Below are 17,662 nucleotides of genomic sequence, written 5' to 3'. Positions count from 1 at the left end.
TATGTGACCATCTTCAAACAATACTTTTAATTAACACAATGAAACAGGACACAGTCCTTCTAGCCAAAGTTCAGAGCAACTGTCTCATTGACCCCTTACACTTGACCAGAGGACAGAAGGCCATATAAAATGCTTCACTCATCCCCCAGGGCAAGCTGCCCACAGAGCCATCAGCACCTCACATTCCTTTAAACTCAACTTAATTATCTTCCCTTCCTGTCTCTTACCAATGAACATAGAAGATTATAGATTTCATACACATACATCTATGCATATGACCAAAATTTCTACAACAGACTAGATCTCTGGAGGGTATAGAGCCCTTTTACCCTGCTAATCCACTCCCCCACCATCATCGCCTGCATCTCCTTCTGTTCATCGAGCCTTGACAGCCATGTGTCAGACAGCACCCTCAGTCTCAGCCAATCAGGTGTTAGGGAGGCCCTCCAGAAAATGTGTTAATGTGTGACCAGGCCAAAAATAACATTCAATGACCAAACAAAGTGCAGTGAAAAAAAACAGTGCAGTGAGGGTTGTGTGCATTGACACGGCGTGGTGTGTAGTTATGGGACTTGGGGCTTGTTGTCAGTGATGACGCCAATAGCCAAAGGGTAAGGGGTTATGGGATGGATGAGGAGAGCGGAAATGGAGGATATGAGAGGGAGTTTGATTGAGGGAAAATTGAGACCTGGGGTTTATTTCTGACGACATTGACATGCCTTGGTTGTTTGGACTGAATTAATCTTTGCCTACGTGCTGAACTGAGTGAATAATTTAGTTGTTTCAGACGCAGCTCTACACTCTGACAAGGTCATGCAAGGTGTCATTAGGGGTGATCATTACTTTGGAAACTATTATTTGACACTATCAAAACCCACAATCCGGAAATAATCCCTTGTGGTTGTATTTCCTTAAAAGGTTTTCACTAAGAAGCTCTGCATCAGAAATACGCATGCATTTCCCTGCCTCATTAGTGGACCATCAGAAGTTTATTTACTTGAGGACCAGCCCTGCAGTTTCCGCCAATGGTACTTAGTTATCATCAGTGCACTTGCTGAATCACTCTTGGATGTTCAGTTGTCATGGACATGCCATAATAGTTCCCACCTGTTGCCACAGTAGTCTGGTTTCTTATCTGAGTTCCTGCTCATGTGATCTAGAATTCATGTAAGAAATGGCTACTCAAAGTGCCAGAAGCTTTCATTCTTCTAAGTGTCTGCTTGAGCTGACATAACCCCCAAGGAAATACTTAAAATAACCCACTCTCCACCTCTCCAACACTGGGTCTACGAGTCTAACTCACTGGGAGAAACAAACGGCTAGACAGGACGTCTTAGAACAGAGGAATGATGGCAGTGTTAAGGTAATGCAGTCCAAAAGGGCATACATCTATTTTTTGCCTTAATAACCTGCTCTTACGCAGTACTAAGAAATACACTATGGAGCCTCTGAAACAGTGATATTCAGGATTGTACTCGTAAACACATCCACTGAGAGCACTGAATGATAATCATATATTTCATTTCTGAAGGCACTGACATCACATTGTTTATTTGACACAATAGCTTTTGAGAATAACTTAGAAGAGAGAAGTGGCCCATTGCACAGGAAGCTTTTGAGCTTGGTTTCAGTTATAACCTCACATCTCTGAAATCTAAGCAGAACAATCCACTATTTAATTTTCACACACAGCACGTTACCTCCTCTGCAGACAGCCACAAAGTGGAAGATCTTTTATAAGCTTACATGAGTTCTAAACTTGCTGACAATGGCACAGAAATTGAACTAGATTTCCCTTTTATATATGCAAAAGTAATTATAGGACAACCTGCTTCTTTGTTGTTAACGCTGGAAGAAATCTTACCTGAAAGTAAAAAAATATGTGGAGTAAAAGATTTACGTATGTGCTTTTATCACATTTTGAGTTACAACTCAATCATAGTCATAATACACAACACATGTCAATAACACGCACACTGTACAGTATCTTGGGATAGAGAACACTATTTTATTATGACCAGGTTAGGTCCAAATTTCCTGGCTCAAATCTTCGCTATCAACATGATTGCAGTAAAATTCCGGCTACTTACACGCAACAAACAAGCCAGTAGAATCCATACAGTTAATGGGGAAATTACAGTCTGCCTTTACACCACAGACATCTCCCTACATTAACTAGACCACCAACCAAGATGCAGTTTGTTGAGATCTTTGCAAACACTGGAGATGGCACAAATGACAAAAATGTAGATTTTGCTCAAAGTGATTCTAAAGCTACATGTGAAGGCCCATATTTGACAGTATTTTCTTTGCATTACTGGTATGATACCACAGTATCACAAAGTCATTACTGTGTACACATACTGTACGTACAGGCTTCAAGTAAGTGCAGGAAGCTGTCTCCGCTCAAAATAAAACCTTCCTTTCTGTCTGACTTTGAAAGGAGCAATCACTGATCCGGCATGTCTGGATTCGTCAACACCTGTACAGAGGAACAGGTTTTCCCCTCTCCATTAATTAAGTCAGAGATCAATCCGGAAATTAGCCTGTAACTAGCAAGTGGAAGTGCTAGCCAGGGCGGAGCGCTCTGAGTCTGTAGCAGTGCTGTCTCTCTGATGACTCTGTATCCGGGTGGTCCTGTTTGTGTCTCTGTGGTCAGCGCCTACTGCCTCTGATACGCTGCTGAAGCCTTGTTCCCTGGAAAGCATGATGGTGATTGGTTTAAAACACAATTAATCATACTACCAATCCTAATTGTTAAAGGCTCAAGAAACCTTTGTAGGTGTTTTGAGTTAATTATCTAATTAGAGTGGGACATCATCAGTCTACACTATTGCATTTTTTCACAATATTCAAATTTTCTGAGAAACTGAAGTTTGGGTTTTAAATGTTGACGCCAAAATCATCAAAATTAAAAGAAAAACACTTGAAATTGTTCACTCTGTGTAATCCCTCTGTATATTTGAGTTTCACCTTTTGAATTGCCATATAAACAAACTTTTCCATGATATTGTAATTTACTGAGATGCAGCTATATATATTATATAAACTCCGGATACCACACTGTTTATGCTATCTTTCCATCCTCACGTAAGAAGCTGCTCAAGCTCTCGTTTGATCTTGTTGACGACTGGAGGTCCTTGATAAATTAGGGCAGTGTACAGCTGGACCAATGAGGCGCCAGCACGGATCTTTTCCATGGCATCCTGCCCAGAGGCAACACCCCCAACTCCTATGATTGGCACCTTGCCTTCAAATGAGAAGAGAAAAAAACATCCTTGTTATCATTTGTTTTTGTACAGTTGTGTCAGTTTTCTGGGTGACAAAAACACTTTGAATTGAAAAGAAAATCTGAATTTGGTCCAGCACGTTGTACTGTTAAGATTTTGTCATTGTGGTCAAGGTACCGCCCGCTAACAGTACAGTACCTTTTGTGAGGCTGTACATCTCCCTGACCGTGTGTGTGGACAGTTCCCTGACCGGTCTGCCGCTCAGCCCCCCAACTTCACATTTCTGGGGATCTTTGAGGATGTCAGGCCTAGAGACTGTGGTGTTGGATATCATCAGACCATCCACACCCAGCTTAAAAGGAGAGGGCGAAGGGGAGGGGGGGGGCACAAGCAAATCACACATGGTTAAGGACGTCAAACCCCTGTCAAGATTATTAGTGTCCGTTGAGGGGCTTTTTGTAATTAAACTTGCATACATGCATTTGCTACTGTCAGAGTAGTGTCACTGCTTGCATGGTTCAGTGACTAGCTAACACGGATGTTGGAATACGATAGGGTCCAAATGAGATACAGATCAAAAATTCATAACGCTTTCTTCCTCTTTCCTCCCCACTCTCTCTGTCTGTTTAATTAATTAATTATGCATTTCAATGAAGGTATTAACAAACTTGTCTGCCTGTGAAAGCCTAGGGCAGAATACTGGGTGAGGACTACACCCACAGTCCACTGTTACGTGAGCTGAGTAGAGAGAAGGGCCCTGAAAACAAACAGGGCTGTGAGGCCAGTGGTCAAACTGAAACACTCAAACACAACCCTGACCTCACAAGGCTCAACTCTGACCTCAGTGATGACATCAGCGATGTCCTGCTTGTCCTGGGGGCTGAGGTCTGGGGCAATCTTCACCAAGACCGGGGGCTTTGACCCCTCCTGGAGTGCATCACGCTCCTTCATCACCTGGAAGAGACCAGGGGAGAGGAGGGGGGGGGGGGGGGCAAAACAACAAGACATGATGGATAAACCATTTTCACAGTCAGAGAGCTGTACATGATTCATGAGGAAAGGATGATTTGAGTGACAGTTTAATAATGGGTTTTGGAGCGTTTACAAGCCGGTTAACCTGTTTCCCCAGCAGTAGTGGGATTGGGACTGCATGTGTAATTTCACGGCTCTGCCATACAGAGGGAAAGGCAATTACCTGTGGCCACAAATCAATAACCATCCCTTTCTTTAATAATGGCAAAGTCCAGGTCATGTGGTTGGAATTCAGAGATGAAGAGAGGCGATGAGGGAGGGGAGTGGGAGGGAGGGAGAAAGCTGCCCTTGGTTGTTTTCCTACCTTGTGCAGTAACTGCCTGAGCTCATCCTTGCTCTGCAGGTCTCGGAGGCCTGGGGTGTTGGGACTGCTGACGTTGACCACCAGGTAGTCTGCCAGCGGCCCCAGCCCACGCACCCCCTCCAGATAGTCTCCTGTTGCACTCTGGGACAGTTTGTTCTTGCCCAAGTTGATGCCCAGGGGCAAGCCAGCTAAAAACACACAGCATGAGCAGAGACAGGAGCACGGAGGAGTATGGGTCACTGACTGGAAGCAGGTGAGGTTAGACTTAACTAGGTTATCTTTAGGTAGGTGGACTTAAGAGAGTATTTTACTAAAAGCAAATTAGCAGAGGATGTCATTTGACTGGACTTGGGTAAACACATTGATCACGCATGATCAATGTGTTTCACGCAACATTGTACCTTCGAATGTAAGTATACTGTAGCAATGATGCTCTCAAAAACACCACAGTTACTCAGACTCTGAACTTCATCAGTGTCATCCTCATTAAAACAGGACAGTAGCTTTTTAGCCTGAGGTTGTGTTTACCTTTAGTGAGCTCTGCCTGGGTTCCTGCTCTGGCCTTCAGCCTCTCCTGGGCAGCCAGCAGACCACAGCTGTTAAAACCATATCTGGAACATGCATGAATCACACACACACAAGACAGCAACGCTTAACACCAATGAGTCACACAAGGTTCCCATTAACAACATAGGTCGGACACAGTTAACAACAACGGCTCACTTAACATCATGTTGCTAACTAAAGCATTGGACAGTTCGATTGATGAAGTTCAGGACACAACACAACAAATTGTACTGGTCCATCAATGACACATGCTATTAAAAGTGTCACCCATTAATACATACAGGTAGGTATGGAAGCCTATTTCCGCCAGTAAAAGAAAGAAAAAGATTAAAGATTAAGTCATAATTCTGAGATACTAAATCGAAATTATGAGATACCACTGGCGCTGAAAATGAAAAATCCCTTCATCACTTCGCTGGCCTAACTGATGTCCGAGTTGGTGTAGGCTATTCACACACCATGTCCATTTCAAATTGAGTATCCTCTATAATTTGCCAATAAGTTGCTACTTTGACCGTATTGTGTTAAAGTTGAACTTGCACATGCTCAGTTTGTAGGCCTATCTCATAATTTCGACTTAACCCTTTCTTTTTTTTTACTGGCGGAAATGGGCTTCCATACGTAGGCAATTGATGATCATATAGCAAGTCCATGAAGAAAAAAGGTGGTCTGAGGCGTTTTTTTGAAGTCGATATGTTACATTTGAGTTTTTTTTGGTTTCTTTTATTTTTACAGGGACAGTGCACGTTAATCAACGTTTCAGTAAAAGTGCCGGTTTTAGCCAGCCGGCTAATTTTCAACCGCAGTCCCTGGATATAACCGTCACATGAGCACTTTTTCCATTTCATGCTGATTTCCTTTTACTCACGAGTGTCTTTGAACTTCTGACATGCTTTGCTGCTCAGAGCTGAGGGGGAAAGCATTCATCCATATAGAGGCTCAGGATGCCCAGAACCCCATGTATGGGATGCTAAATTAAACCCATTGTATTAATTCCATTCTAATTAACAACACTCAAAAGGCTTAAATTAATTTGCAGTGAAGAATTCAAAAGTTTGCCTCTTGAATTCATTTTCAATCAACTGACATCCCATCCTGGTATTTCATTATGGATAAAAGAACAACTCTAAAGAGTTCAAATATTGATCTGGAAGACCCATTCTTCAAGTTCCTGTGTGCAACATCATTTGCCATTCGAAACACTGAACACTAGAAAATCTGACAGAACTGTCATGCACTTAAAGAAGCATCTGCTACTTTTGAGAAGGCTTGATGACCTTTCAAATGTTTAGAAGTCCATCTTAAATAGGTGTTTTACTATACAGACTACACAGGTCTAGATGTAGCCTATTCCAGGTGAATTGTAATCAGCAGCTTGGCTTCGGCATGTATGTCATCCATCTGCTTGTTCCTAACTTGGGTTTTAACCACTCTATGCCACAATGTTCCCTTAGACAGACTATATTGTATTTTGCCTTTTGACACGGCTGAAGCAATTTTCACGCACAAATTAATACAATCCTACTCTACTTCTTTAAAACAAAGTTGACACCACTTTAATGTATGACTCATCCCTTCATGGTGGAGTCTATGAATCGTTGACAAAGACAGTGGAACTGTCTTGAGTGAAACTTTATTTTCAGGCATGATGCTTAGATGATTCATATTTTAATATACAGAAAATTGCAATTTAATAGGTGTAGACATAATAAAGCTGGGGATATGTTGGTAGCAGGTTTGTAATGTAAACTGAAATAGGTGGTCTCTAAAACAATCTATTTTATAGTATAGATTATATGACTGATGGAAGATTGTAGATCCCAGAATATATAACAACCACCAGTTGTAAAGTCGTTCAGGCGTAGCCAATATCAGAGGCCAATATCCAGTATCTGCAACTTCTTTCCATAATGACAGAACCTTTTCACATTTACTATTGTCAGACTTTCATGCATGTAAATATGGATCAACTTAAAAAATACATTCTCTGTCATTTATGTGTATTAATTTACAAGACATCGTCATCCAAATCAACATAGAAAAGTGCATATGATAATAATTATAATAATATAACAATAATTTAGCAGATGCCAATGCTGAACCTGCAACATGAACCTTTTGATCTGCAGTCAAATGCTTTAACCACTGAGCTATCACATCCCCATTTAGTAAATAGACCAGACAGTCAAGGGCACTAGACTTGCACAGCTCTAATAGTAATACAGTGGACACCCCAACAGACCATGAGTATCAGCCCGTACCTGTTGATTACAGCCTCATCTTTGGAGAGTCTGAAGACACGAGGCTTGGGGTTCCCCTCCTGGGGTTTAGGAGTGATGGTTCCCACCTCCACAAAGCCAAAGCCCAGTCGGTACAGCCCATCCACAGCTTCCCCGTGTTTGTCAAAGCCGGCTGCAATTCCGATGGGGTTCCTGAACTTGCAGCCCATGACGTTTACTTCCTGGAGATAACAATAATAATACAAAGAAATGACTTGAAGTGACACCATGTTTTATTACTCTGTACAAATGGAGATCACGGTCCACTATTAGTCCTTGAATGTCAATGCTTTGTGAAAACTACCTTGGATATTGGATTAGTCTTTATCTTTGTTTGGTACACATCTAACCTTTTGAACCAGCCTGGTCATGCAAGCTTACATTCTGTTTTAATTCCAATGAAAACTATTCATAAACAAAGCAGTCAATCTGGTTGACCAGGCTAGGACACCAGGCCCAAAGTTCCATACTTCAACCCACACTGACCAGAGAAACAGGATCTTTGTAGCAATTCCGAGGAACCAGACCCATACCAATCACTTTCACCGCCAATACATGGGCCGTCTCTGCTCCAACAATCCTCTGCAGCAGGGGCATGAGCTGGTTGGCATAGAAACGCTCATCTCCAACAGCGGTGAGATAGGAGACAAACAGGACGCTCCCAGAACCAATGATCTGCACTGCATCCTTCAGTCTTTTCTGCAGGAGACGGCAGGATAAAAAAGAATAGAAAAGCAATACAACTATACAGATAATCAAGTAAGCTTTCTATGTAGCGCTACTTATTCTACTAGTATGCATTACAATGAATTCAAACATTTATTGACAAAATAGTCATCAGTTGTTCCATGCAGATATCAATCAGTACTGTGATATTGCAATGTAATCAATTGAAACATTTGACCAAATCCATGACTGTTGACTGATTTGAAAGGGGACTTGCTACAACTTAACCCATGATGAGACATGACCATGAGAAATGAGAAGGATGACCAATGGATCACGTTTATGGTGGTAAGCTTGTAATGCTGAACCAAATTTGTCATAACAGCTCAAGCAGGGTAGGTGACATGAAGAAGCATGCTAGCTAGCTCGACAGACACTAGTCAAGTTACATGAACCACATTCAACAACAACGTGTATCTCTGTTCAGCTAACGTTAGCTGTCTCGTGTTTCGGGAAAGAACCAAACCCAAGTGGCCACGCCAGTTCTGTTCTTTGTTTTATTTGTCAGTCATTCCTGTTGCTTGACGTGAAACTAAATGTTGTTACCTTCAGTTGTCCCGCCATTGATATTATGTCACTGTAACAAGCAGGCACTGGAAGCACTTTCCACTAACCACTCACGTTGAGCACAGCATTAGCTTTTACTTCCTGGATGTATTCTCGCGATATTTTAGAGATCAGTCTCTGAAAGAATGAAGCAAGTGTGAGCTCATGTGAAAAAGGTGATTAAGCAGCCTTCTCATTGTTTTAAGTCACACCGTGTTGTCTGATGTAGATGGCTTTATAGCTTGTGAATGAGGCTTTAATTATTAAATCCTGAATTTCAAAAAACATTTAGAGTCCTGTCCTATGTTGGGCCTACAGTCGTGTGGTCAGACCTTCAACTTCCTCAATTTCTCTGACCTTGAAAGAAGTCAGCACTTTTCACTTTGCATGTTGTTTGAGTGTGCAGAGATTTTCCTAATGTAGTTACAGCATATTCAAGTTTTTTTATCTGAAGAAAGCTCCATGTTTTCCATAAGTGGGACAGTGTCACTTTTCTTCACCTTAGCTTTCCCTTGGGCACTTGTTAACCTCTAGCAGTCTGTGATTCAGCTCAATATCACAACATCCATGGATCTGCTTATACGAGTATCTTTGTTTTTGTGGATTGCGTTTGGACAAATTACTTGGGCTGAAAAATGCAAACAAGAGAATGTAGACCAGGACACTCTTAAAGTGTTCAAGCATGTGTTCCAGAATGTGTGTTATGAGTTCATTGAAACACCAAAGAACTGGAGCCAGGCTGAACTCGCTTGCAGTCAGCGAGGTGGTCAGTTGCTGAAAGTCATGGACTGTGAGGTGAAGACATTTCTCCAGAACTTTACTCAGGACACCAAGCTCAACTGGTGGGTGGGGGAGGGGATTCTAGGAACATACCAGGGTAACCAAGTCGGTAAGTACAACAAAGAAAAAAGGTATTACTAATTCAAATTTGTAAACCATAAGGGACTATAACTGATTCCTATGACTAATTACAAACACAAGCATCTCTACAGTAGTGTTGTCTGTTCATAAGCGTTGTAGTGTGAGTTGTCCTTCTATGTGTTTACTGGTAAGTGTTTTCTGCAAGGCTTACTTCTGTCCGGATTCTCTGATTGTTCACAGTGAGCCATGCTAATTCAATAGATTTTCCAATTAACTGATAAAACTCAGTTATCTGAATTAATCCGTTGCTTCCAGTCTTTTTGGATGTCAAAGGGAAAGCTTAGCTTCTTTTTTTTCTTTTTTTTCTTGAACAGAGACTGTGAATTGTTAGGAAGTCAGTAATAATAAAAAATACAAAAGTCTACTTCTGAAGGGCACTAAATGAAACATTTTAATCAGACTCTTTCTTTTCATGTGTGCGTGTTTCAATTTGTATGTGTGTCAATACTTGTGTGTGTGTGTGTGTGCATGTCTGTGGGTGTGTATAGTCCCTACAGATAATGGGAGCTCCCCCTTCCTCTGTACCTACTTGACGTTGGATCCTTTACAGCTGGTCACCACTAGGAACTGCAGCATCAAACAGGGCTATCTCTGCACCCTGTGTACAGTGCTGAAATTAACCATATTTTCTTCTTTCCTTGTAGTTCTTACAAAAATACACAACAACTTTGTTTACTCACTGATTTTAACAACCAATCTTTTTTTGCAGATTTTAGATTTCTTGTTAACACATCAAATGTAAGTGACCATACCCGTCCTCATCTGTGGTGAATAATGACATACTTATTATCTTTTAATGCATTTTCATGGATAGTTATGTTTACTTCTGTAGAGCCAAAACACCAACAACCTTGGAGATGGGAAAAAGAAACGTAAGTGAAAGTGTTGCACGTTGGTAGATATGTTTTACAAGCTTGATCCCCTCAAGCAAGTCATTCTCTGTCACTCTCTCTCTCTTTGTCTCTCTCTCACTCTCCTTTTCTTACCCTCTCTCCTGTCTTTCCATCTCTCATGGGTATTTCTACAGGTTTTGCAAGGACCCTGCCTGTCACACCACTTCTTGAAAACGACACCTCCAAGTACCTTCAGGTCAGTGATGTGCTATGATGTTTCATATCTTTACGTGACATTGAACAAATATTGTTATTTTAAATGTGATGCTTTCGGCATCTTATGCCAGCTGCTTTAACGTGTTTGTATAGCATAGAGCAAAAATCTTGTCAATATATTAACTGCAGTGGATAATGGGGTTGTATTCATCCTGTCTCATGTCAGTATGCTGATAGTGAGCTGCAGAGGATGGAGCTGACTGTAGAAGAGCCTACAGAGAATTCCAAGGTAGTGTTCACTTATTTAGACTCAGACTGTCTGACCAGGATCATCTATAATGGCTTCTTGATTCCGGACTTTCTCTCATCTAGCCTCAGCACACACTGATGTTGAAAATTAGTTGTGAAAATGAGAGAATTTTACTCAGTCCAGTTATTGTCAGGGAGTTTTTGAGTGTTTGTGCTTCCAATATTATTGTTTATTTTGTTAATCCTGCACATTGTTTTCTCTTTGTCACTGTCTCTTTTTCTCTATATCTCATTTGACTCTTTTTTTTTTATTTCTCTCTCACACACACACACACACAGATGGAATATATAAACTTTCTCCTGAAGATCACCCAGATTCTGACTCGTCAAGGAGTGATCTTTGACAACAGCACTATCAGCCACATCATCAGCTCTACAGGAGCCATTCTTCTCCTCTCCATGAAGAAGTGTGGTGGCCAGGGGGGACAAAATGTATGATAGACACACAGTTTTAGATGCAGAGTTGACAATGTGATATAATCTACTCAAAATCCACCACAAACAAAATGTGATATCAAATTTGATATCAAATATTAAATAAATTAAAGGGCTGTATACAGTTTGACAGCTGATACTGCTGATACATTGCTGTGTTGTATTGTGTTGCTGTCAACAAGGACCAAGCACTGTATGACAAGTCCATTGAAATCTACCTGATCCTTGCGTCAGTAATGGGTACACCTTCCACCAAACCTATAGTCGTACAGCATGAAACAGGCACTATCTACGTGACCAGGTTTGTGCTGCCATCACAGTTTAATGTATTTTGACTAACCTGAAATCCAACAAGTTTTAGCTTCCTACTAGATTTGTTCTGGGTGTGGTCCATTGACCCTGCAGTGTGTAATACAATAGCTATTGCAAATGAGATTTTTTTGTTCACTTATGCAAATCTTTTTTACTCATCTCCTCCCTCTGAAGCACCACCCCTGCAGCTCTGGACAACATGGTTCTGGGGTCAGATGATGAGGGTGTGTCTATCACCTTCCCCTCATACTCAGTACTAAAGCCACATGTGGGAAACCTCGCTGTTGTCAAAACTCAAGTATGTGTGACTGATGTGTGCATGTATGTTATGTGTGGGCATGTTTGTGTGTAACTGTCATCGTCTAACCTCATGTTCGTTGGTTTGTGGGCTCATATCCATTTCCCAGCTGGCCACCTACTCAGAGAACCCTCATGCATCCAATGAGACCATCACAGGAGCTGTCTGCAATCTTGTGCTGTTTAATGACACATCAGAGATCCACATAACTAACTTGTCAGAGGCTTTTGAGGTACAGCTGCCACTATATATTGCTGATGAAATGATGTAACAGTTTTTAAACCTTTGTTGAAATGTTTTTTACATCTAGGACTAGGCATAGTCTATGCCTGGGAAAACAGTTTCAGTTCACCTTACATAGCTCCAGGCAGTGTACGGAACTCCAAACTACAGGGTTGTCTTTCTTTGGTGTCTATAGATCCACTTTGCTCGTTCAAATGCTACTGCTGTCACCACCAAGACTATGAATGTCATGAATGGGACAGCGGTCCTGACCTCCTTCAATGTGTCAGACACCAATCAGACGGTGGTCATCAATATGGAGCCCACCAGGAACGTGTCACTACAGCTGCTGCTGGGTGCAGGCGCCCCACCCAACCACACCCGCTACAACCACAGCACCATCCTGAAGCCTACAGGTGTAATGCTTAAGTCATCCCATTACACTGATCCACAGTGTTGCGAAACGCACTTCTGTAATCATCCTGAGATGTGTCAGTAAACAAAAATGTTGTTATCTCCTTGGGAGTGAGGGAGACATGTTGATAACAGTGTGCTTTCCTCCCCCAAGCAGGAGGGTATCGCTGGCTGGTCACCCCTGAGATGCTGGAGGACAGAGCTGGGCTCTGGTACATCCAGACCAGCCTTTACAACACTACCTGGAGTCCAGGTTTGCAGTTGCGGATCACCACCTTTTCCAGCAAGTGTATGTACTGGGACCCAGACCTTAACAGCTGGAGCATCTATGGCTGCTGGGTAAGGACACTGGAATTGGAATGCGTATATCTTATGTCACTTTAAGTATTGATGAAGTTGCTCTGATTTGTAAAACTTTAATTTATTTTCCCAACTCCGATGCATCTGTCCTAGGTGGGTATAAACAGCAGTCCAGAGAACACCCACTGTCTGTGTAACCACCTGACGTTCTTTGGTAGCTCCTTTTTTGTGAAACCAAACTACATCGACTTGACTCGCACTGCGGAGTACTTTTCCACTGTTAAGGACAACTATGTGGTGTTGGCTCTGCTGTCAGCCTTCTTTGGCCTCTACCTGCTCACGTTGATCTGGGCCTGGTACTCTGACAGAAAAGCCATGTCTAGGGTGAGGCTTGCAGCACAGCTTTTCCTTCCTTATCTCTCATACTCTTTTACTCTAGCACTCTCACACTCTCGCGCATACACACACACACTCTTGTTCTCTGACGTGTATTGTTGTTCCATGTTGTTTCCAGAGAAAGATGACCCTACTGGCAGACAGCCACCCATGTGCCTGCTATAACTACCTACTGAGCGTGCAGACTGGCCATCGGAAAGGAGCGGGTACCTCTGCCAAGGTATGCTCCAGTTTAATACTTTAGTTTTGTTTTTGACAGTTTGATTGAATGGTTGGTTGGTTGATAGATTGTTGAATGACAAAACATATTCTTATAGGTAACAGTGAAGCTCACTGGCGCGGAAGGGGACAGTGACACCCACCAGCTGACAGACTCAAGCAAGCCCGCGGTGTTGGAGCGAGGAGCTGTGGACGTGTTCCTCCTGGCCACACCCTATCCCTTGGGGGAATTACAGAGTCTCCGGCTCTGGCACAACAACGAGGGCGAGAACCCCTCCTGGTACGCTGTACACCAATAAATCTAAAATGTTCTTGGTTGTGATGGCACGTCTTAGGATAGGCATCCTGGGGTGACCTGGTTTCCCAACAATGGAAAAGAATCACCAATGGTTGGACGGGTGATAGAATGATCCCACAGTGTAACGAAGGACTTGGGGATGTTTTCAATCCCTTGATCTCAAATCAGATCTGTATATTCTGTAGCTGTATTGACTTACAGAGATTTGACAGAGCAGGCGTGTGTGTATGATAGTCTATAAACACTAGGGAAGGGAAGTTGGGTGCTCCAACTCTTTACTGGTGACATTATCAGCCTCCCTACTGTCTCCCAGCTGAGAATGCCTCTAAATGTCAACCCTGCCTCCCATCACTTGGTGCCCGCTGGTTAATGCCCATCTTAATATACCACCCTGCAAATTAGCCAGTGTCCGGGCATGACCAGAGCTTGTTGCTGTGCTTCCACACTAGCCGAGCATCTTCCCAGATCCCCTGACAGCTGGAGGGTCTGAGTTGGAGATGTGTCAGTTGATCAAAATAGTCAATCAAAGCAGACACAGGCAGACAGTGGCCCTACACCACAGGTCTGGTATCTGAAGTTTTCTGATAATGTCATGTTTGTGTGTCAGGTATGTGGACAAGGTGACTGTGCAAGATCTGCAGACTCGCAAGGTGTGCCATTTCCTGTGCTCTTCCTGGTTGAGTGCAGAGAAAGGAGAAGGCCTGACCAAGAAAACATTCACCCCAGCAAAGAATAATGAGATTGCCAGCTTTAGGTGAAAACACACACCACGGAGGAGAAAAAACACATACATTACAGCAGAAAATTCAACCGTTAAATCCGTCTAACTCTTCAGTGATAATTAGTTATATCCCATTCTCCTCCTGACACCAGTCCCTTTTCTGCCCTCTTTGTACCTCTCTCTCCCAGGAACATCTTTCAGAATAGGACAGCATTTGGGTTCCGGGACGAGCACATCTGGGTGTCTGTGGTTGACCCTCCCTGGCGTAGCCCTTTCACACGTGCTCAGAGAGTCTCCTGCTGCATGTCCCTCCTCCTCTGCACCATGGCAATCAACATTGCCTTCTGGAACATTCCGAAAGACGGAAACTCCCCCATCATCCTCAAGATTGGTAAGAAAATCACATCCCTTTGTTTTTCTGCTCAGGTGCCCACTTAAATTTGATTTGTCCTTCACTAACTTGTAATGCACGCAAATGGATCATTTAGAAACATTTTCAGAGAGGGATTGTCTATTGTAGATAGAGAGCAAAGTGATTACACTGTAATGATAAAAAAGAGGATGCAGCTTTGTGTGTCTGGGCAAGGCCAAGAGCCATTCTGTTCCCTGTATAGTTTCCTCACCCCTGCCTGCCCTCTCAAAGGCATACTAAATAGTGCTACATCGAATATCCATCCATCCCTAGAATACACACAAACACTATGCAATTGGTGTGTGCATGTCAATACAGGTTCGCTGGAAATCACCTGGGAGCAAATCATGGTGGGTGTGGAGAGTGGCCTTCTCATGTTCCCCATCAACATCCTCATCATCACCATCTTTCGCAGCATCAGACCACGTCTTTCCAAGACCTCGGGGAAGGACACACGCAGGCAGACCATCAAACCTCACGTTGTTACCATGCCAACCATCCTCAAGGTCAACCCCCCCCCCCATACATTCTCTCAAGCTTTGTCATTGGATGTCTGTGCAAACTTGTCGGCCACACTTCATGCATCGCCTCATTCAGAACTTGTGCTGTCAGTGCTTCTCTTGAGATGCAACTGACATTTAAATGGTCCTAAGGCCACAGTTGTCATGCTGTTTGTGAATTGTCAGTTTACTGAAGACTTAGTTAGTGACATTTGATTATAACTGATACTTGCACAGCTGCAAGTACAAATCCCAAGAAAGTCTGTTTCCCAATGTGGCCTAAGCTAATGCATACCCTTAGAACTTTCTGAGGTTAATGACTTGTTAAATGGTTGTGACTTGTGTATCCTTCCTCTTCAGGACACAGAGGATCTGGTGAACATGCTCAGTAGAAACCAGAGAAACCAGGTTGTGGAGCTAAAGGAGAGGCTACTGTCAAGCTCTGATCTTGTCCCAGCCCTGGAAAGTGTTCATGGTGTAATCCATCTTATGCAAGGTGGCTCAATCACAGTGCAACAGCTAGGCCCCCTTAGACAACCCATCCAATCTCTGAAGAAATGATCACACTAATTCCTTCACAACCGAAGTGAACAATTCTGTCAGTATTACCCCTAATTCCTAAGGTCTGACATCAACTGAACTTAGTTTTCTCTCTCTTGTCTCAGGGGAGAGTGAGAGTCATCCCCACTGGGTGTTCTGTAGCCAGTTTGTCCTGTCTTGTCTGCGCCACCTGTCCATGTCCCTGGAGAGACTGAACCCCGGAATCTTCTCCAACCCAGAGGAGCACCAGCAGCTCCTCAGTACTTCCACTCTGATTCTAAAGAAGGCTGAGATGGTCTGCACCAGCCACATGACTTACTGGTAAAACACCTTGGTTGGGTTGGTATAAAATTTTTTCAATGGAGATGTGTGGAGTCTGACTTTGAAATGACTATCTCCTCTTCCAGTCCTCCTCCGGTCTGTAAGCCTAAAAAGGCTGCATGCTGCACCCTGCCCTGGTGGTTCGTCTTCATTGCTTGGTTCCTGCTTCTGTCCATTAGTGGTATCTCCACCTACTTCACCCTTATCTACGGCTTTGAATATGGCAGGGACAGGTCTATCCAGTGGGTCATCTCCCTGGGCCTGTCACTTTTCCAAAGCATCTTCATCATGCAGCCCCTCAAGGTGAAAGGAGAATCAGGAAGTTTGTTGTCAGGAGGGATGTTGTTTGTAATTGGATTTCTTCCAGTGAAGTGCAGTGCTCGACATCAAGCGGAAATGAAAATCAAGAGTACAGTACCCTATACCCTTGATTGCCCATACAGCAAGCTGTTCAGAAGTGATTGGCTCAGTGATGTTAGAACCTTGTGTTTGCCCTCAGGTGATTGGCTTGGCTGTCTTCTTTGCCCTCCTTCTCAAGCCTCGGGTGGTTGAAGAGAATGAGGAGATTGAGCTTCTGCTTGCTGGTAAGACCTGTAGTGTAACCACAAAACAACCATGGGTTGTTATCCAAAACACTTTGAAATTAATTTGTTGTTCTGCTACACTGAAAAGAAACCCTTGAAATGCCAGTCGCTAATGAAGTGCTTAAAGCAAGGCTCATGAAGACTTAATTTATGCTTTTATCTGTACAGAAAAACCTCTGAAGTCTAATGTCTTGTTGAATTTACAGAACAAAAGGAGAGGTGTCAAGAGTACTCTGGCAGACAATTACAGTAGGACTTCATCTGAAGTCGGGCCTGGAGACACACTGTCTCATGAAGAGGAATCCAGGTGGACTTTCCAGATACCCTATCATACACAAACTGCTGCACACATTACTAATATGTTGATTCAGAACATAGCTAATGATCTATTAGACAGTTTGATTCTGACAGTATGCATGAATGTTGGGTGTTCAGAAGGGGTACTTTATGTATATGTAGATATTCAGAAATGAAACAGTAATGTCAGTCATAGAAATGCAAAATGTTTCTTTCTGTTTGTGTCCATTTTGTACATTTTTGGAGAGGACATCTGGTCTCAGGGTTTAATTAACTTTTTAACATGTATGCTTTCGAAATTTGCTAGTTCATTGTGAATGTTAAAAATGAAAATGTAATAAACGTTTTATCCATGGAAGATTGTCAGAGTAAGACAGTGATTAAGAGTCAGAGGACATAAAACAAGGGACAAGATTCAGCGTTAGCAGGT

The 17,662-nt window shown here is 42.7% G+C and overlaps 2 protein-coding genes across 3 annotated transcripts; one reads left to right on the top strand and one right to left on the bottom strand.

The window, feature by feature from the left end:
- Positions 1-1,988: 1,988 nt before the first annotated feature.
- On the bottom strand, positions 1,989-8,775 carry dhodh (dihydroorotate dehydrogenase). The gene is made up of 9 exons (XM_047042631.1): positions 8,685-8,775; positions 7,899-8,111; positions 7,395-7,594; positions 5,095-5,177; positions 4,567-4,754; positions 4,071-4,184; positions 3,429-3,582; positions 3,091-3,250; positions 1,989-2,697 (listed from the first exon to the last, which is right to left on the bottom strand). The coding sequence occupies exons 1-9, from the start codon at positions 8,700-8,702 to the stop codon at positions 2,553-2,555; spliced, it is 1,275 nt and encodes a 424-aa protein (XP_046898587.1). The 5' UTR covers positions 8,703-8,775; the 3' UTR covers positions 1,989-2,552.
- Positions 8,776-9,073: 298 nt separating this feature from the next.
- LOC124481690 (polycystic kidney disease protein 1-like 2) lies at positions 9,074-17,590 on the top strand. Of its 2 annotated transcripts, none has more exons than XM_047041852.1 (23): positions 9,074-9,573; positions 10,094-10,207; positions 10,315-10,343; positions 10,438-10,477; positions 10,633-10,694; positions 10,881-10,943; positions 11,243-11,395; positions 11,581-11,699; positions 11,885-12,008; positions 12,118-12,240; positions 12,427-12,646; positions 12,802-12,983; positions 13,098-13,328; positions 13,459-13,560; positions 13,658-13,839; positions 14,465-14,611; positions 14,767-14,969; positions 15,309-15,496; positions 15,851-15,986; positions 16,156-16,351; positions 16,438-16,654; positions 16,851-16,935; positions 17,142-17,590. In XM_047041852.1, exons 1-23 carry the CDS (start codon positions 9,252-9,254, stop codon positions 17,186-17,188), a joined length of 3,285 nt encoding a protein of 1,094 aa, XP_046897808.1. In that variant the 5' UTR covers positions 9,074-9,251; the 3' UTR covers positions 17,189-17,590. The 2 variants fall into 2 exon arrangements, with proteins under 2 accessions (XP_046897808.1, XP_046897807.1); XM_047041851.1 differs by having other exon boundaries at positions 12,799-12,983.
- Positions 17,591-17,662: the final 72 nt, after the last annotated feature.

The sequence above is a fragment of the Hypomesus transpacificus genome, chromosome 19 (genome assembly GCF_021917145.1).
Source record: "Hypomesus transpacificus isolate Combined female chromosome 19, fHypTra1, whole genome shotgun sequence".
Lineage (NCBI taxonomy): Eukaryota > Metazoa > Chordata > Actinopteri > Osmeriformes > Osmeridae > Hypomesus > Hypomesus transpacificus.
Note: the sequence above shows the minus strand (reverse complement) of the source record. Positions and strands in the feature narration are given on the sequence as shown.

What these genes read in the sequence shown, in the direction of transcription:
- dhodh (XM_047042631.1), bottom strand. An exon ending in GATGAGGCTGTAATCAACAG is followed by an intron (nt 5,178 to 7,394) that starts GTACGGGCTGAT and finishes TGCATGTTCCAG; the next exon opens with ATATGGTTTTAACAGCTGTG. An exon ending in CCAGGCAGAGCTCACTAAAG is followed by an intron (nt 4,755 to 5,094) that starts GTAAACACAACC and finishes GTGTGTTTTTAG; the next exon opens with CTGGCTTGCCCCTGGGCATC.
- LOC124481690 (XM_047041851.1), top strand. Translation starts at nt 9,252, where the DNA reads ATGGATCTGCTTATACGAGTATCTTTGTTTTTGTGGATTGCGTTTGGA. An exon ending in AGCCTACAGAGAATTCCAAG is followed by an intron (nt 10,944 to 11,242) that starts GTAGTGTTCACT and finishes ACACACACACAG; the next exon opens with ATGGAATATATAAACTTTCT. An exon ending in CCCCATCATCCTCAAGATTG is followed by an intron (nt 14,970 to 15,308) that starts GTAAGAAAATCA and finishes ATGTCAATACAG; the next exon opens with GTTCGCTGGAAATCACCTGG.